The sequence below is a fragment of the Danio rerio genome, chromosome 16 (genome assembly GCF_049306965.1).
Source record: "Danio rerio strain Tuebingen ecotype United States chromosome 16, GRCz12tu, whole genome shotgun sequence".
Taxonomy (NCBI): Eukaryota; Metazoa; Chordata; class Actinopteri; order Cypriniformes; family Danionidae; genus Danio; species Danio rerio.
Genome location: NC_133191.1, coordinates 14,127,973 through 14,149,161, shown reverse-complemented (window position 1 = coordinate 14,149,161; position 21,189 = coordinate 14,127,973). Strand labels below are relative to the sequence as shown.

Genomic DNA, 21,189 nt, shown 5'->3' with positions numbered 1-21,189 from the left:
GAAACCATAATCCATGTTTTTTTGAGTCATTTTATGTCATATACATAAATCAGGTGCAAAATTGAAATTAAAATATGCCCAAATTGAACTGTGCAAAAGAATCGATTCGCGGAAACAATTCGGACCTTCCACTGAAGAAAAACTACAATACCCAAGCTTCCATTTCAAACAGGAAGTGGCGTTTATGCACGTTGTCCCGGTAGTACAGTAAGTAAAATTGAAAATAATGAATACATATATAAAAAAAATAAGTGTACACTTTACTAGAAATCTAAACAATATGTTCAAAATTACTATTTTTCATCTACACTGTTTTTTTTCTATTGGTTTTAATCATTCACGTAGCCGTGTATATACACTAGCTATGAGTCATTTGTGGCAGATGATGTCATCCTGTACATGTTAACATTTAAACTAACCAGTCAACAAGCTAAGTTGTGTGATACTTTCTCGGTTTCTTCGAGGTAGGTCATAATAATCTCAACTTAATGTTCTTGTCACACCGACTACAGTAGAACATTATGGCAAAATGACACCACTTAATGTTACGTTGTTTTCCTTCTATATGACTAAATGAGACACGTCTGTTTCAGTTGAAGCTCTGTTGAAGCTGTCAGACATGGAGATTGAGGAAGAGACAACTCGGGGAAACCCCACTGAGGAGTCTGATCAACAGATCCAGCCAGGTAAAACACATTATATTTATTTACACTCTACTGAGATACAATGTCATCTATACATTTAAAAATATGTTTTTAGATTCTACAGGTTATTAATCACCATTTGAGAATTATAGTAATTGTGAATTTTGTGGTTTTGTTTTAAATAGTTTAAAATATGTTTCTTCAAACTGGGCTTAAACTAATTTACTTTTGAGGTGATAAAAAGGTTGAGCTCTCCGCCTTCAACAAATACTAGATATTATGACGCTACGATGCAAGTGACCTGAAGATGGCAGTGAAAATCGTTTTTAATTCACTCATTATAATCTCTTGCCAACCATAGGTTTGTTTTGTACAAAATTGCTGTAGGCTTACTGTAAGTGCAGGGTTGATAATATAAAACTCACAAAGAGAGGTCTGCTTCAAACTACTACTGCTAAAAGCACATACAGGAACAACAATTATTGTGCTATATATGATGACCGAAAGTCCAATAGCTTTAAAACAGGGTGTCTTAAAAAGTATTAAAAGTTGATAGATCAAAGTAGAAATATTTAAGTGCCTTACAAAGTATTAAAAAGTCTTAAATGCTATTTTGCAAGGTATTAAATTGTATGTCATTTTTGATTATTCAATGTATGGTTAAATGCTAAAGTTTGCCTAAATGAAATCTGCGAAAATCAGGATGCTGTGTAGTTTATGAAATCAATAAAATGCAAGATTAGATGGGTGTTTCCCAAATGTGCCAGAATAGTTGGATGAAAATTTATTTATCCATCTATCCATCCGTCTATCTATCTATCTATCTATCTATCTATCTATCTATCTATCTATCTATCTATCTATCTATCTATCTATCTATCTATCTATCTATCTATCTATCTATCTATCTATCTATCTATCTATCTATCTATCTATCTATCCATCCATGTATCTATCTGTCTTTCTATCTGTTCTATCCATCTATCTGTCCATCCATCTGCCTATCCATCCATCCGTCTGTCTGTCTGTCTGTCTGTCTGTCTGTCTGTCTGTCTGTCTGTCTAACTATCCACCTACCTACCTGCCTGTCTGTCTGTCTGTCTGTCTGTCTGTCTGTCTGTCTGTCTGTCTGTCTGTCTGTCTGTCTGTCTATCTATCTATCTATCTATCTGTCTGTCTGTCTGTCTGTCTGTCTGTCTGTCTGTCTGTCTGTCTGTCTGTCTGTCTGTCTGTCTGTCTGTCTGTCTATCTATCTATCTATCTGTCTGTCTGTCTGTCTGTCTGTCTGTCTGTCTGTCTGTCTGTCTGTCTGTCTGTCTGTCTGTCTGTCTGTCTGTCTATCTATCTATCTATCTATCTATCTATCTATCTATCTATCTATCTATCTATCTATCTATCTATCTATCCATCTATCCCATATATGTTTGTTAGTTTGTGTGAACATTTATAAGCATTTATACAATTTTGTTTCATATTATCATCAACCATTGTTTACACTTTTGAGTGTAAGTCAATGTTGAGGAATTCTGCTATTGCCACTGTTGATAACCATGTTTACTAAAAACACAATAAAGTTTAAGTAAAAAAAAAAAAAAAAAAAAAAAAAAAAAAAAAAAAATATATATATATATATATATATATATATATATATATATATATATATATATATATATATACTATTATATATATACACACACACACACACACACACACTCACTCAAATATATATATTATTATATTCATATATATATATTGTCATTTTTTTTGCAGCTGTAATCTTACTAACCCCAATCTTTTGAACAGTATTGTGTTTTGGCTTGTTATGTCATAAGAGGTGTGTAGACGTGTAGGTGGAGGGTGGAGTGGATTTGAGGTTTAAGTTGCACTGAAACAGACATAAGCCTCAGATTTGCATTTTTGTTAACCATAACTTTTCTTTTATTTCAGAGTTATAAATAAACATTATGATAATTTGTTTATTTTAATACATTGTTTTCATTTCTGTGAATGATTTTACTCAACTTCCTCTCCTTCCCTTCATATGACTTCAGATGAGATTAAACAAGAAACTGGCCCAAATATTTGCCAGCACTTCCTCCTGGGCAGATGTCATTTTGGAGACAGATGTCGTTTGTCTCACAGGTCTGTCAGTCACCGGATGGTAGAGACTCAACTAGTGAACTTATGTAATGCTAGACATGATTTATTATCTGTATATTTTCTTTGCAACTGCAGTTGGCACAGCGTCTTGTAAAAGATGTAAAATGTGATAGATCTTGGCAATACACATTGAAGCTTAGTGGATAAATAATGCATGGCTTTTTCCTAACTTCACAGTGTGCTTGACGTCCCACAAACCACAAACTCAGAGAAAGACGATACAGCCGTCACAGAAAAGCAGAGCAAGAGCCGAAAAAATGGGAAAAAATGTCACACAGACATACAGCATGAAAATATTGAGAAAAAAGGTGTGATGATCAATTTAACAATGAAGACACTTTAACATTCCGATTCAATCTTCACATTTACAAATATACGCCTCCCTCAGGATCTAAGAAGAAGCCACGGATGCGTACGGCTGATGAAGTCATCTCCAGAATCATCTGGGATGCATCAGTTCACCCTGATGATTTTATAGTTGGCCACCTAGACCGCTTTCTAGGAGTGCTGGAACGCCCCTTCTCTGATTTCTCATGGGACACTCAGGTTGAAGAATCAGTAATATTGTTAAAGAAACACTCCAGTTTAAATAAGAAAATAGGCTCATTTTACATCTCTCCTTGAGTTAAACAGTTAAGTTTTACCCATTTTTAATCCATTCAGCCAATCTTCAGGTCAGGCAGGAGCATGTTTAGCGTAGCTTAGCATAGATCTTTGAATTGGATTAGACCATTAGCATCTTGTTCAAAAATGACCAAAGAGTTTTAATAATTTTCCTATTTAAAGCTTGACTTTTCTGTAGTTACATAGTGTACTAAGACCAATAGCTAGAAGATAGGCATCATAATCAAGGAAATTTGCTGCCTTACCATGGCTGCAGCAGGCACAACATTACAAAGCACACACATACTCCCTGTGCAAGCAGGTGGTCATGTTGTAAATTAATCTGGGGACTGTTGTCAGACACTGCATAACATCACTACATCTGCGACAACTGTGGTAAGGCAGCAAAATTGAGAGTGAGAGTATAGTTTATTAATTATTTATAGTTATTAATTATTTTATGTTGGTTGAGTAAATAATCTAATGACAGAAGATTGCAGTTTATATAGGAAAATTATCAAAACTCTTTGATTTTTGAGTGAGATGCTAATGGTCTAATCCGATTTAATTGTTTATGCTAAGCTAAGGCTAAATGGATTTGAAAAAGGTAAAACTGAAACTGAACTTCTAGGGAACTTGTAAAATGAGTATATTTTTCCAAAAAGTGGAGTGTTTGTTTAATCATCATGTATTGTGTGTTGTAATAAGCAGTCTTAAAGCTCATATGTTACTCATCAGGTGTGTGACTGTGACTTCTCTGAAGAGCTGGCTCTCCCTCGCCATAGGATCCAGTATTTCAGCTACAAAGGCCAGCGGGTGTGGGATAGAGACAGTCGCACTGATCGGGTCTTTGGCTCAACAGGCCAGACTATTTTGCCTCCTTTTTGTGGTGAAAATCAACAACAAGGTGAGCGACAGTATTATTTTGGTCCATGCTTAGAAACTCTTCTCCAGTATTTTGTCAGTAGTCTTGAAAGGTCAGATGTAGAATTCAGAACCCTTGTTTTTAGCGACATCAGTGGCCATTTAAAGAAATGCAGTCGGCTATTGCTTGAATATGCTTCAGTGGCCGTATATACAGCATGCATAGGGAATTTCTAGTTTGAGACCTTCACATAAATAAATCAATAGACATGCGGTTATAAGCAACCTATGTCTTGTTTTTAAGTTACATTACAGGGTGTTCACACAATGTGAAAATACATTAAACTCATAGATGCAACCTATTTAAAAACATTGCGTTATTAGGTCAATGGCATGTAAAAAGTTCAAATTAGGAAATAAATCTATAAAATTCAGTTTAATGCACATTTCAGTTTAATGGCAATGTTTTAAAATAAGGGAGTTTCCCTGCCCTCATTATAGTGAATACTTAACTTATTAGTCACCACATGTGAACTAATCTTGTTGTATCATAAAATGTTAAAAGTTTAGTTCTTAACACATTTGCTGACTTTTAAAATAATTTGTGTGTGTGTGTGTGAGAATTAATGAGAGATTAAATAATTAGTTTTATATTTTTTGTGTGTATGTTGCCTGGACCAAGCAGCTTTTTTTCACATCACATGATTCTACTTGATAATTTTCACATCACATGATTCTACTTGGCATATGTTTTCAATTATTACTATGCAAGAAACTATTTAACATATCTATCAAAATATAATAATACAATAATAAAAACAGAATATGTTCATTTAATAATAATATTTAATAAGCGTTTAAAACCCTAATAAGTGTTTCTTTCCAAGAGTGAATGCAATATTTTTATTGGTTATGAGATTGAAACTCTTAATATTTATATTCAAAGGAATTTAGATACAAATAAAAAAGCATAATAATAAAAATAGAAGAGTCATAGTCAAGATGATTTATTTACTACAAAATGCATTTTAATGTGTTTGTTGTGTGTGAAACAAAAACAGCATCATGCAATCAAATTGTAAACATTTAAGATATCATTCAAGTTATAAGGCATCATGGTGGCGCAGTAGGTAGCAGGATCACCTCACAGCAAGAAGGTCGCTGGTTCGAGCCTCGGCAGGGTTAGTAGACATTTCTGTGTGGAGTTTGTATGCTCTCCCCATGATCACGTGGGTTTCTTCCGGGTGCTCCGGTTTCCCCCACAAGTCTAAAGACATGTGTCAATTGGGTAAGCTAAATTGTCTGTAGTGTATGTGTGTGAATGAGTGTCTGTGGATGTTTCCCAGTGATGGGTTGCAGCTGGAAGGGCATCCACTGCATAAAAGATATGCTGGATAAGTTGGCGGTTCATTCCGCTGTGGCGAGGATTAATAAAGGGACTAAGCCAAAAAGAAAATGAATGAATGAATGAATTCAAATAATAAAATATAATTTTATTATATAAACATGATATTGGTATAACTAATAGAATATTATATGAGGTAATCCTTTATTATAAGGTGTCCTTGGTACACATTACATGCACTTTGTTATAATTACTCGCAACTTTATTCATAATTACAGTAAATTATTCATAATGACCTGCAACTAACCCTGACCTGCTCTCTTAGCCTAACCACATAGTAAGTCAAATTAATAGGTTATTATTAAAATTAAAATTTCTGCTGTGTTCAGTGTTGGATGTATTTACTGTAGTTACAAAGTAACTCTTTACTGTATTTAAATTACTTTTTCGCCAATAAAGTAAAATAAAGATCACTTTTCATGTTTAGGTCCTTAAATTAAACTTACTTTTTTATAGATATATCTAAAATACTGTACACAAATTCAATAGTTCTGTATAAATCAGTTCGGAGAAGCAGAATAATTTTTTATTTTTTTTAAACGGTAAATTAAATTAATTAAGGCAATTGCACATGCTCAAGAAAAATTTGAGTATGAAAATACTGTCATTATTTGTTATGTATGAAATATGGCTTCATTAATTTCCATCTCTCTTTTTGTTTTGGTGTATATCATGTTTACAACTGCTTAATTGTTAATCTTTTTTTTTTTTTTTTTTTACCAAAGAAAAACGCCCTGTTTAACTCAAATGCAAAGACAGGGTGTCTGTGGGGTCTAAAAAAGTACTAAAAGTTGATAAATCAATGTAAAGAAAAAAATATTAAAAAGTCTTAAATGCTATTTTGCAAGGTATTCAATTTTATATCATTTTTGATTATTCAATGTATGGTTATATGCTAAAGTTTGCCTGAATGAAATCTGCGAATATCAGGATGCTGTGTAGTTTATGAAATCAATAAAATCCTGCTAGATTTGACATCATGCTGCTACTGCAGTAACCAAGGCAACACCGTTATTTCTGCAGTTCTATAGGCGCCAACCTGCTGAATTAGTTAGATTTAATAGCTTTTTATTCAGTTTATGAATAATGTTTTAGTTTTGGATTAGTTTCTTACATTAATATTTATAAATATACTGTAAGTTAAAATCTCGCCAATGTTTCTGGTTGAAAAGTGGTTATAAGGTCTTAAAATGTATGTAGATTTTTAAAAATCGTCTGAAAATGTATTGAATTTCACTCTCTGATTCCTGTAATACTCTGAAAGAGTTTCATTTCTACTGTCTATTCATCGGGATTTATGGGGTGTTTAAGTAATATTGAGTCAAGTGATTCAATTACTTATTAAGTAATTACAGTACTCTTCAGATAAAGTAATCAGAAAATTAGTTTAACTACATTTTGATCATGTAATTAATTACTTTATTTTGAGGTAACTTACTCAACATTAAATTGGTTAAAAAAGTTTAATGATTACTCTAAACAATAATGCAATCATTCAATTTCAGACAATCTAACATCTGACACTGGACAACAAGAAGAATCCACCAATGCAGCAGATGTTTCCACTGACCCTGATCAATCGACTGAATTATCTGAAGTACAGGATGATGTTGCATCTGTAATAACACCATCAAAAAACAAACAATCACAGGGAGACGCCCTAAATCACTCAGGAAATGAAAACGCAGAGGAAGAAACCAAAGACCACATCCTACTCTCCCGAACAGAATCTGCACCAGAAGGCGAAAACACAGCAACTGCTGAAGATCCTACTTTAAATCATTTGGCTGGAAATCTGACTGTCACTCAAAAAGTTGAACAAGCGGAAATAGCGGAGGAATGGAAGGACAGCTGGGATGGAGTGAGTGGCTCAGAAGCAGAACTAGCGTCGGCCATCCTGCCACAACCACAGTCCAAACGGCCACCGCCACGCAAGCCCACCCACTTCATCTGCTTCCGCGTGGATTCTCCCGCTGCTCTCCAGGCCTTCCAGCGAGTTCAGAGAAAAGTTCTGTCCACCCTCCCTCAGTCAGAGCCAATGTGGGTTAATCCGGCAACTTTACACGTCACCCTCTCCTTACTTGTGCTCAACAGTGCAGAGGAGGTCAGTGCTGCCGCTGAGCTCATGCGCACCATAGTCCGAAGCTCCCACAAACCTCCAATTTCCGTGACGTTCGCACCTAAACTGAAGCACTTTAATGGAACCGTTCTCCACGTAGTCCCACAGCCGTCCTCAGATGTGCAGAGTCTGAATTCGCCCCTTCAAGAAGCCTTCAAAGATAAAGGTTGGCTTCACCGGCATTCCCGATGCCCGTCGTACCATCTCACACTGGCCAAAGTGAAGAGGGAGCCCAAGGCTGAGAAGATGTTTGAAGGGATCGGGACTGTGAAATTGGCTAAAGATGTCAACTTTGGAAAGCTGGAAGTAAATAAGCTGTACCTTTGCGTGAAAGGTCAGAGAAACACGGAGAGTGGGTTCTATCAGGTTGTATGTGCCGTGCAGCTGCCCAATGTGTAGTGCCTGGATTTGTCACCTGAGCTCAGATGATTTCACATACATCAAATACTTGATGTGTTTTTACTTAAATAAACAGTCTCATGATCTAAGACTTGAAGGCAGTCACCATAGTGCAGGTGCTTATTTTAAATGCAGTAGCTGCAAAGAAAATGTATCTTTCTTTGTACAAAATGGATATTTAAAAAGTTCCTTTAACAAACTATATTGAATTTTGCTAATATTTTTATAACAATTATCTTCTTTTTACAAACCCAAACTTTGATAACACAAATTTTCAATTGTGGTTAGCACTGTTGCCTCACAGCAAAAAGGTCGCTAGTTCGAGTTCTCGCTGGGCCAGGAGGCTTTCTGTGTGGAGTTTGCATGTTCTCCCCGTGTTCCCATGGGTTTCCTCTGGGTGCTCTGGTTTCCCCTACAGTTCAAAGACATGCGCTATAGGTGAATTGGACGAGCTAATTTGTCCAAAGTGTATGAGTGTGTGTGTGTGTGTGTGTGTGTGTGTGTGTGTGTGGGTGTTTTCCAGTACTGGGTTGCAGCTGGAAGGGCATCCGCTGTGTAGAACATATGCTGTGGTGACCTCTAAAATAGAGACTAAGCTAAAAGAAAATGAATAAATGAAAATTTCAATTCTCGATAACACAAAAATTAGCAACACTGCACTCACTGTAGCCCCTTTCACTCATTCAGACCTTTCTAAAAAATTGGCGGCAATTTTCCGCAAACAGAAATTCCGTTCCTGGCAAGTTGCCGGAATGTTGCGCTGTGTGAACGCAGAAGGAAAATTGCCGGAAAGAGTGCGTTCACGCTTACAACTCGCTAACGTGAGACGTCTACTCCAGCTAATCAGAACATTCAGACGCATTTACACTGTTTATGAAAATAAAGGCTTTTGAATTTTTTTCCAGACACATTTAGCTGCTAGATTAAAGTCAGATAACATTTCTATGTTCCTTCTGAATGCTGACTGTGTAAACTGCTCATGATAAACCGCTGTTTGTTCACATTTAAGCTCTGCTTCAGTTGTTTGACGCATGTGCACTAGGCATGGGCCGGTGTGGTCCCACTTTATATTGTCGCTTATACCTGTGAACTTACATGGTAACTAGATGTGTAGTTAGTATGTAACTACAGTGTATGTATACACTGGTACATGGTAGTGTGACAGGACATTAATAACAATCTTTAATACCCCTTTTAGTGCATATTACTGATGTAATTGTACAATTTACCAACATATAAACATAAGGCATTTGTATATTTCTATATGCACTTATACTTTTTTGGCAGAATGGCTTAGAATGGCTTAGGTTTTATATATTACACAGTAATTTGTGACCATTTTACACTTTATATTGAGTGGACAGTTCCTGAGGATTTACCCTGTTACACTGGTATCACAAGGTGAAGCATTAGTTCTGCCACTCTTATTCTAATACAGTGTTCAGAAGTACATGATATGCAAACAAGTTTGGAAATGGGAAAACACCTGCACTGTAAAGCATAAAAAGTTGAGTCAACTTAAAATTTTAAAGCAACCAGCTGAAGATAAATTTTGAGATCTTCTAAGCTTCAGTGGTTGAAGTGCTAAATTATTATTTTTTTAAGTTGACAAAATAGGCTGGTTTAAGTCATACTTTACGAAATAATTTGGCACAACTTCAACCACTGAAGCTTGATAAACTCAACATTTCTTTGCAGCCAGTTGCTTTAAAATTTTAAACTCAACTTTTTATTTTTTACTAAACGCTCAAATTAAGAAAACAAAATTTAAAGGCTCCTCAACTGAATTTTTTACTTCAATTAAACAAACAGTTATTGACATGCAGTTAAATCATTTTCATGAGTAAATACAACTGTTATCACAAAAATCTAACTAAATCTAGTTAGATTCTAAATCTAAAATATGTTCATCTAACTTACGATTTTAATCTGAGTTAACAATTTGTAACTTGGATTTTTTTATATTGTTGTTACACAATGCACTTATGTAATTTTTGTTACAGAAGTGTACTTTTTTAGTGTTTTCACCAAAGTCCTGTTACACATTTAAACTCACACATACTATTCAGTGTGTTGGTACATGTGTTACATCATTATTACACAAGTTAATACTATCTACTAGCAAAGACTAGAAAACACAAGACGTGTCACTCGTATACTTTTGAATGGAGAAAAGTGTAACTGTCAATATGGCGAATAAAGCCCCGCCTTCTCGGAGCCAATCAGCGATTGCTATATGGTGAATAAAGCCCACCTTCTAATACAGTAGCCAATCAGCGATTGCTAGAATGACAATTCTCCAGGGGAGGGGCTCGGACCAGACACGAGTTTCTGCAGATTTTGTGTGATACGAACATTTAGAAATGAAACTAAATAGACAGTTGTTGCTTAGTTTTATTGGTGATTCGTAATATGAAATGTTATTGTAAGCTTTGCAAGTAGTTTTGGAGAATTTGATGTTTACCCATTCAGACAGAATGCCCGAGCATACTGCCCGAAAGGCGTTTCAAAGATGGCCGCCGATTAAAATGACTTGCCTTAAAAGGACCTTGGTACCAGTGTATACATGCACTGTAGTTATAGTACATACGACTGTACTTACACATCTAGTTACCATGTAAGTTCACAGGTATAAGCGACACTTAATATAATGGTTTCACGGTATCACAGTATTGTGATTACTGCTCTAAAATATATATATTTTTAAATGTCTGGGTAAAAAACAAAAACGTTTTCCCTTTAAAACACAATATATTATATTTGAATATTTTGGAACAGTAAACATGTCCGGCTAAATAAATTATAAAATAATTAAAAATGAATCATTGACTTCTGCTCTCTTCATTTATTTCAAAAACAGATATATTTTTACAATTTAAAACGGCATCGTTGGATATCCTTTTTGCTGGTGATACTGTTGTCCTCAAAACAAACAAAAAAATTAAGAAAAAAAAAAACGTACACATACCTTAGGAGGAAGCAGAAAATAGCAGAAAATTTTGACGGTTTTAAAACCTTGACTTTTCCAAATCACAGTAAACCTTGAAAACGGTTATCGTCCCATGCCTAGTGTGCACATGAAGCAGCTGGTGAGCGCCAGCACACACACATTATGTACATCTCGACATGCGAAAGTGTTCCTACATATGTTTTCATTGAAGTTGTTCACAATACTAATCCATCCACAGAGTTTGTAATGTAGTCAAATGTTTACAGATACAAACGCAGCCGTTTAGAGCTCATTTCTGGTTAATGATGTCAGAATTTACAGGTATTTTGAATGGACATGTAAATGGTGTTTTTCAGAAATATTCTGGAACATCCTTGACTGTGTGAACAGTGCTTTTTTGAATTTTCAAGTTGTTCTGGAAATCTTCTGGATATTTATAGTTATCACTGTGTGTGAAAGGGGCTTGTAAGTTCTTTACACTCAGTTGATTGTAAGTTATTTTATGTGCTGTAATCTTAATTCAGAATGGAAGCAAAATTGTTTTGAATGGCCAAAAAATTGCACAGCTTTGACACACGCTTTATTTAATTTAATTGATTTTTTTCAATCTTAATTTTTAATAATATATTTAAAGAAACTATGTTCTATTTTTGTTTAGATGTACTTCTAAGTACAAATATAGTTAGCTTTTCTTATTATTAATGTTTGTTTGTGGGTCAAAGATGAAAAAGAAATTGTCAACAAAAGCCCTCCATATAAAAGTCATACTAAATTGTTTTCTTTTTTTAACTTATAGATTTTTACCCTGATTTACGGAAGAAGATTTACAGTGATTTTAGCTTACTGAAATATCTTTCACTGTAGTTGTATATATCAATAAAAAAAATTTGTCAGGAATAGTTTGAAGAATCATTTGATGACTCTTCGAAGATCGAAGTTTTGTTTTGTAAATTCTTTTATATTTATTACCTTGCCAATGTACAGTTGAAGTCAGAATTATTAGGCTCCCTGAATTATTGGCTTATTTTTCCCCCAATTTATTTAATGGAGAGAAGATTTTTAACACATTTCTAAACATAACAGTTTTAATAACTCATTTCTAATAACTGATTATTCTATCTTTGCCATGATGACAGGTAGTAATATTTTAGATATTTTTCAAGACATTTATGTGGCTTAAAGTGACATTTAAAGGCTTAACTAGGGTAAGCAGGTTAGGATAATTAGGCAAGTTATTGTATAAGGATGGTTTGTTCTGTACACTTTCGAGAAAAAATAGCGTAAATGGGCTAAAAATGTTGTCCTTACAAAGACTTTGAAAAAATATAAAACTGCTTTTATTCTAGCCGAAATAAAATAAATAAGACTTTCTTCAGCAAAAAAAAATATTATCAGACATACTGTAAAAACTTCCTTGCTCTGTTAAACATCATTTGGGAAATATTTAAAAAAGAAAAAAAATCAAAGGGGGGCTAATAAATCTGACTGTATAAAGAAAATAACAAAAATGTTAAGTTGATCAATATTTTACCCAAATATGTGCTAAAACAACCCAAGAGCAAAGGCATACACTGCTGGCTTAAAGCATGGTTATTTCTTGATTTCTTTTTCTTTCACACATTGTAAGATGTTGCTAAGTGGCTCAGTCCATTGCAGTATTTTTGGACCACTTATCAAATTGGACATGAGGGCGAATGTGTAATCTTTTTTCTTCGCTGAAAGTGGACTGCACATAAATAAATAATCCACCGCTGTGTATTTCAGCAACACACTCTCAATAATTCAAGATCAAACAAACAGCCTTGAACAGCTGTACGTTTAGCCCCTAAAAATGTCTTGAGACCCATTACATCAAACCGGAGATGAAATCAAACCAAACAGCTCAATTTATGAATCTTTTTTGTCTCGCGTATGCGTGCACATAACTGTAGCAGCTCTGTCTGAGAGATGTCAGCGAGGAAGTCTTGCATACCTAACATCATTTTCTCCTTCCTCCTGGAAACATGCACACACTACACACATATATGAATGCTCGTGCAGTCGGTCTCTCCATCCCTGGCTCCCTCCCTCCTCCTGCGCTCCTCTATCCAGCACCCTTCCCCCATCCTCACTCGCTTTCTCTTTCAGTGACACAGAAAAACCAACACCACCCTCCCTCTCTCATGCATTCATATCCCCCATACTCCCTTGGCACACAAATACCCATCTCTCCATCCCTTCCTCGTTCTGTTGTTTTCATTGTAGTTTTTTTGGATTTAATCCACCATCTCAGTTAAACCTCACAACGACAGTCTAGCATCCTCTCAGCCCTTTCCATGACCTGCTTAATTTGTGGCAAATGAGGGCTTTAAATAATCATATAAAGCAGGGAATTCTGTGTTCATTGCTAAAGTGCATAAATTACATTTCAGAAATCTCCTCATGTGCATTTTTAAACTCAGATTTGACCAATGAATGGACTAGATATGCTGGTTTCACACAATCATCTGTCTTTTAGTCTGTCATTTTGTGTTGTGCTCTCTAAATACAGTACATGTGTAAATCCCTCCATCCCTTTTTGTCTCCTGCACACAAACACCCACAGTGTGTGTCTGTGTGTGTGTGTGAGAGAGAGAGATAGGGAGAGGGAAAGAGAAGTTCAGTCCTGATCATTGGGACCCTCAGGACCACACCAGTATTTTTAATCTGACATTCGCTTACTTAAATTAGGCTATTTAGAGTCTTAATATGGAACAGTTCATGTAAACACACCTATTTTCCTACGAGAAATGTTTTAAAAAGCAAAATAGCAATAGTTAACGTGAGCATTTTGAACGAACACTCTTCAGCTGTAAGGATTTCAATTGCACTGGATGTTATGGATTTGCTATTTCTGCACACTGGACATTTATTTTGTGTGGAAGCTACGTCGACGACATAGTTGTGGGATTTCCTTCTGACTGAAGGCGATTAATTTCGGAAGTTTTTTCGGTTTCAATGAGTCCTGGCGTCCAGCAGTGGACGATGCTTCAAGTTCTCGGCGGATTTCAGATAGAGTGAAACTGACGGATAGGCGTCGGGATTTGAAGGAGTCATTCCTCTCCTAAAACACCCCTCGGGGATTCTCGCCTCTTCCTCTGAAGACCTGTTTCCCATCCATCAGCGAGCACAAAGACTGGAACTGAAAATAGCCTCCTGTAGTTTTGTCGATATCACACTCAGGATGCAAACCGTTTCAACGGTCACCGGTCTCAGTTTCTAATCGCAAACCAACTTAACGTTTCACGAGCCTGAGAGACGTGGAAGCACTACAAATTAAGGTGGGCAACCTTTTACAACTGTGCCATAAAAATGGGGTTCATTAGCCGTGTCAAATAGTGAAAATGTGTTCAGATAATTTAGTAGGGTGTGCGAGGGAATTGCGAGTCAATTCAAACAAAAGATCCCCGTAATGTTTCCTGACGCCAAGACAAAGAGCTGTGAGTATACTGTTGGATATGATTTCCATAAACAAGCATGCAAGTCAGTCAGTCTGTCAGAGAGAATAAGATCGATTGGTCTTGCGCGGGTCAGCTCACACAACAAGTGCAAACAACAATCAATCCTGGCCTATTTAGTTTCTGGTCATTTTGAAGCTTTCGTCAATACCTGTTTGTTTAGGAACAATTGCATTGTTGTGAATTATTGTCTATATATACATTTCTTTGTAAAGAGCTATTTTACTTATTGACACACCAAACATAAATACAAACGATGGCCCCATGCAGTGACCCTTATGAACTTTCTTCAGACCACCTTGTATGCCACTTATTTGTTCTGAATCACAGTAGTGATGAGTATGGCCTTTTTTAAAAGTAATAGTTCGCCCATAATGACAATTTCCGCACTATTTACCCTCAAGTTTGTATAAGTTTTTTCTTCTGTTAAACACAAAGGAAGATATCTTGAAGATAGTCAAAAGCCTGTGTCCTATTGACATCCATAGGAACAACAAATAGGCTAACTTTTTATTTTATTTTATTTTTTCCCAAATTATTTTTAACAGAGCAAGGACATTTTCACAGTATGTCTAATAATATTTTTTCTTCTGGAGAAAGTGTTATTTGTTTTCTTTCGGCTAGAATAAAAGCAGTTTTAAATTTTTTTAAAACCATTTTTGGGACAAAATTATTAGCCCCTTTAAGCTAATTTTTTTTCGATAATCTACAGAACAAACAATCGTTATACAATAACTTGCCTAATTACCCTGACCTGCCTAGTTTACCTTATTAACCTAGTTAAGCCTTTAAATGTCACTTTAAGCTGTATAAAAGTGTCTTGAAAAATATCTAGTAAAATATTATTTACTGTCATCATGTCAAAGATAAAATAAATCAGTTATTAGAAATAAGTTTTTAAAACTATTATGCTCAGAAATGTGCTGAAACAATCTTCCCTCCATTAAACAGAAATTGGTGTATATATATATATATATATATATATATATATATATATATATATATATATATATATATATATATATGTACATACATGCATACAGTTAAAAAAAAAAAATATATATATATATATATATATATGTACATACATGCATACAGTTAAAAAAAAAAAAAAAAATATATATATATATATATATATATATTGGTGTATATATATATATATATATATATATATATATATATATATATATATATATATATATATATACATGCATGCATACAGTTAAAGTCAAAATGATTGGCCCCCTTCAATTGTTTTTAAATATTTCCTAAATGATGTTTAACAGAGCAAGGACATTTTAACAGTATGTCTGATAATATTTTTTCTTATTTGTTTTATTTTGGCTGGAATAAAACCAGTTTTAAATTTTTTTAAAACTATTTTAATGTCAAAATTATTAGCCCCTTTAAGCTATAAATTTTTTCGATAGTCTAACAAACCATTGTTATACAACAACTTCCCTAATTACCCTATCCTGCCTAGTTAACCAACTGAACCTAGTGAAGCCTTTAAATGTCACTTTAAGCTGCATAGAAGTGTCTTGAAAAAATATTTAGTAAAATATCATTTACTGTCATAATGGCAAAGATAAAATAATTATTAGAAATTAGTTATTAAAACTGTTATGTTTAGAAATGTGTTGAAAAAAAATCTTCTCCTTGTTAAACATAAATTGGGGAAAATATACAGGGGGGCTAAGGGTCTAATAATACTTACTTCAACTGTATATAGCCTCATTTCATTATATTGTTTGTAATTATCTGATATATAAAACGGTTGATCGACTGTTCGAGTGAAGTCAGGTCATTATTTCCACAAAGTATTATAATAGCCATTTTAAATGTTAATGCTGTATGACTAATTATTTCACACCATTATCATTGGTCATTTGCTGGACTATTATTTCAAATTTATTACTTTCCAGAGGCAGTCCAGGCTTTGATTATTCATGGAGGGTGTTATTAGCAATTAAAATGCTAAGCTTTTGTTTATGCATAGCAAAGTTCAATGTAATCAAAGGTTAATTTTTTCTTTTAATAAAGCAGTCGATTATACAAATTAATATGCAGGGGGTGAGGGGTTCTGAGTTTAGTTGTATATGAAAATGATGTATTCTGAATTTAAAAGTATAATGGAAAATATTGCAAAGACATGACCACACTTTCAAATATCTACATGTCATTAGCATGCTCATGTAATCATGTAAAAATTTCAGATTTATGGTTTAAGTGTTCATAAAATGTTATTGAGCTAAGCCAGAGACGCATGTTTACTTCTAGTGTCATGAAATGGCAATTCCAAAAATATGTTTAAATCTACTGAGTTGTCATCAAGCTTAAAATGGCTTATTTTGGATGACAGCTCCTCTTGATGACATCATTGGTAATCCTGGAAACCATTTTTATTTTGCACATATCTGTTGTGTATAATTATAGCGAATCTAAAAAAAAAGACTATTTTACCTTTCAGTACAGAAATGAAAGGAATAAAAATGGAAGGTGTTTTGTTCTGCAAATCTTCTCTCTCTTGCTCCATTTCCAAACTGGCATTATGTCTCTTGCGTTATGCAATGCGAACCATTCTTATAACAAGCTGACAGAATGCATCATGCTCAGATGCGCTGTAGTGTTCCAGTCTCGGTCACGGTCTGCACGTTTATAACACCGTTTCACATTATTGTGCTTTTATTCCCAGTTGCATTTGAGAACGGGCTTTGTTGTGATAATTCTGCACCAAGCAAATCACCACAATTCACCAGTGTATTGCCTTGACCCACTGCATTCTGGTAGTTCACACTAACGGTAAATGAATAGCCTGCAGACATCATTATGAGCTAAATTCATCAGACACTATTGTAAGGGTTATTCGTGATGGAGCCTGCAGTTTCTTGCTCGTTTAGGAATGTGAGATGTTAAATGTTTAGATTAAGTCAGATGACATGGTCAGATCTTGGAAATAGTTTTTAGAAAGGTGTTTAAGCATATTATGACTATGGTGTGATGTTACCTGTTTGATCAAACAATGCTGGACAGGTGTGGGTGCAAAAGGAACGATACTGAGTCATTAGTAGACCTGATTTAAGAACTGAATTTTTAATGTTTATTATTATTAATATTATTTATAAACATTATTGATTTTAATATTTGTGTGTCAGAACAACATATAACCAAAATTAATCTTTAAAATATGTAAAATGTACATGTCATCAAGGAATTCAAACTTGTATAGTCAAAAGGTTCAGCACACGTATCAGTAATTCGTAAAAAATTCATAAATTTTTTATTTACTGGCTAATTCGTACGATATATTTTGTACAATTTATTAAAATTTACTCACCACCCAATGACGTTTGGGTTTAGGGGTGGAGTTGGTTGCCACGCCTCCTTTTTAAATTCGTACATTTTTATTTGACTGAACTTGTACAAATTAGCCACTAAACTGACAAACGTAAAATACTTACGTTTTCTCATGAGATCAGGCTGGCTATTCAGGACTATACAGAGTCGAGTTTGATATCTTTAACAGTCAACTTATGGTTTGCTTTGGTTGTGGACTCATGTTTCTGAAAACTCTCACGTTGATATTTTCTCAGAATAGCTCTGAATGACAAAACAATGTTTTATCGCAATTGGTCAGATCATGGAAATGAAACTTGCGATTTATTGTTGGAAAGTGTTTAAACATCTTATGGCTGTGAGGTTACCTGTTAGTCCAAATAATGCTGGATTGGCATTACTAGTTTTTCATTCAGCTTAAAGTTATATTTAAAGACTTAACTATGTAAATCTGTTTAAGTGGGCAAGTTGGGTTAATAAGGCAAGTCATTGGATACAAGTGGTTTAATCTGTGACCAATCAAAAAAAAAATCATATCTGGTTAATAATATTGATCTTAAAATGATTAAACATATTATATTGAACTTTGAATAATTTTTTTAAAGGTAAAAATTCATTTTATTGCAGCCAAACTAAAATAAATGTAAGACTTTTTCCAGAAAAAACAAAGCAAATACTGTGAGAATTCTTGCTCTGTTAAGCATCACTTAGGAAATATATGAACTATTTGAAACTTTTTTTTTTATCTGTTTCAAATGTTAACTATGGTATATCAATGCAGAGGATGTTGCAGACATACAATGGTAAAAATTTTTTTGCTGCCTGTTCGAACTACTTATGAACAATGAGCTAAATCAACACAGTTCTTGAGGGTTTTTTAATGCTTACAACTTAATTGCTTTATTTTCAATTCACTTTCAATCCACAATCCATATATGTTACGTTAACTTAATCAATTTATGTTGTGACAGCATAAATATATTGTGTGGAATCCTTTGCATTTTTTTTACAGTGTAGCCCTATCAGATATGTGTAGCCAATGATAATAGCTAATAATAGTTCATAATTTACAAATGTAAAGTGTTAATATCTACAATCAAATATATATATTGTATGTATATATGTTGTAATATATATATGTATGTATGTATGTATGTATGTATGTATGTATGTATGTATATATTTATTTATTTATTTATTTATTTATTTATTTATTTATTTATTTATATATGTCAAAATGAATAATTCCTAGTATTAATTTCACTTGTAAAAACAATTGACAACGTGCCACCAAATTATTAGAAATAAAGCACATCTGAGGTGATAATATGGCTGTGAAGAAAGCGGATGAAGAGTCAGTTATTCTGTTTAAATTATCATGTTTACCAAATGCGCTAATGACGGCGTTTAGGTGATTTGTTTTAAGACATTTAAGTCATTAGTTTCTTACATATCTCTATAGCCAAGCCTCCATTGCTAATTTCAAAACATCATTTCAGAGCGAGTATCCTAAGCCTTTGACAGGAGATTATAATAAAAAGAAATTTAACATTTGTGAGTTGCCCGAGTCTCTGAGCTGCATCTCTACTAATATCTAAGCTGTAAGTTCCCCTCTTTCAAAAACACTTTCTGTTTCATTGATAAGTGGCAGGGCATTTAAATATGTGTCTTTATAGAGAGCTGGGGAAAAAATACACCCTTTTCTTAGATTATACACTATTTTGTAAGAAGAAAAACAAGGACCTGCTTTGTCATTTACTATTATACTAATATATATCTTTGCTTGATCAATGTCTTTGTGGGTTTTGGTCATTTTGCAGTTGCTGGCTTTTCACTTTTAAAAATGAAATCATTTGTAGCATTGATATAGAACTGTAATATGGTCAAAACTTTCTTAGCCCTTTGACTGCCGCTCTACCAAATGGTTGACCATGTTTTGACTGTTTTAAATAATGACTGTTAAAGTCATTTAAAGAATTAAATAATGGTTTACACACACAGCATTGTTGGTTTACAAAAAAAAAAACATCAAACAAACATAATCCTGTTGCACTACTACACTTGGTGTTGCTTCTATTGTAAAATAAAAACTAAACAAAACAAGAAAACTAAATGAGAGAGTGAAATATTTCATGGCATTCTTCAAAAAAATAAGATGATTTAGTATTCAAAATGTTTTGTTTAGATTATGTTTTAAAATAAATTGGTCTTACACTTCATATTGTGAGATTTTTCATAGTATATGTAATAATGATAAATTATGGGATTTGTTGAAAAAAAATGCATTGAGTTTGTTATAGCGACATTAAGAGTAATGAAATGCAATTCAAACATTTTTTTTTCTTGGTGGATTAGTTAAAGGGTTAATTATGTGTTTTTCTCACCCAACCCAACAGTCAACTTTATCAAGTTAAATGATTGTAGTTAACTCAAAATTTACTGAAAGTTAATTCTACTCATTTGAACTTAAAATTCAAACTGTGCATACCTTAGAATATTCATTAGTCAATCAGAATCTGCATTCAACACATCCATACTATTGACCTATTCTTTCACATAAGTAGGAGTGGGCAAAACATTGAAAGTTTAAATATAAAAGTTATAAACCTTTAAACTTCATAATTTCTTGTGCCCAAATGTTTTAAACTCACTTGAAATGTGTACACAGTCTAGGCATGGGCCGGTGTAAGATTCTAACGGTATGATAACCTTGATTAAAAATATCACAGTTTCACTGTATCATGCTATTGTGATTTCTGCTCTAAAATATATTCTTTTTAAATGTCTGGGTAAAAAACATTTTTTTCCCTTTGAAAACAATATATTTTAATTTTTGAAAGAATAAATAGTTTGTAACAGTAAACAAAACACAGATTTCTTTACAATTTAAAATGGCATCTTTGGATATGTTTTCTGCTGGAGATACTGTTATAAAAAAATGTTAATAAAAAAATCTTACACACACCTTAGGAATGGTTTTACAAAATATTTTGGCAGTTTTAAAACCTTGACTTTTCCAAACCACGGTATACCTTGAAAACAGTTATCGTCACATTGAACACAGTCACAAACACATACAAATGATACATTATCACTCTAATAAACTTTGAAGTGACTCTGCAAATCTTTACAAAAATGCTTTACGTTTCTGTCTTGTCCAAAAATATAACAATTCTTAAATTAAGAAGAATTGTCGAGACAAGAACAAAAGATTTTTGTTTTCTGTTACTTAT

General features: G+C 33.7%; 2 protein-coding genes across 8 annotated transcripts in view; both read left to right on the top strand.

Moving 5' to 3' along the window:
- The first annotated feature begins 166 nt into the window (after positions 1 to 166).
- leng9 (leukocyte receptor cluster (LRC) member 9) lies at positions 167 to 8,493 on the top strand. Of its 3 annotated transcripts, XM_068214016.2 has the most exons (8): positions 167 to 207; positions 346 to 464; positions 594 to 686; positions 2,696 to 2,786; positions 2,982 to 3,112; positions 3,193 to 3,350; positions 4,146 to 4,314; positions 7,182 to 8,493. In XM_068214016.2, exons 3-8 carry the CDS (start codon positions 620 to 622, stop codon positions 8,192 to 8,194), a joined length of 1,629 nt encoding a protein of 542 aa, XP_068070117.2. In that variant the 5' UTR covers positions 167 to 207; positions 346 to 464; positions 594 to 619; the 3' UTR covers positions 8,195 to 8,493.
- Positions 8,494 to 13,784: 5,291 nt separating this feature from the next.
- Positions 13,785 to 21,189, top strand: part of ttyh1 (tweety family member 1) — a 62,144-nt gene continuing 54,739 nt past the window's right edge. For all 5 annotated transcript variants that reach the window (XM_003200152.7, XM_009292145.5, XM_009292147.5 and 2 more), the window contains exon 1: positions 13,785 to 14,443. The gene's annotated coding sequence lies outside the window, so the exon portion shown is untranslated. The remainder of the gene's footprint in view (positions 14,444 to 21,189) is intronic.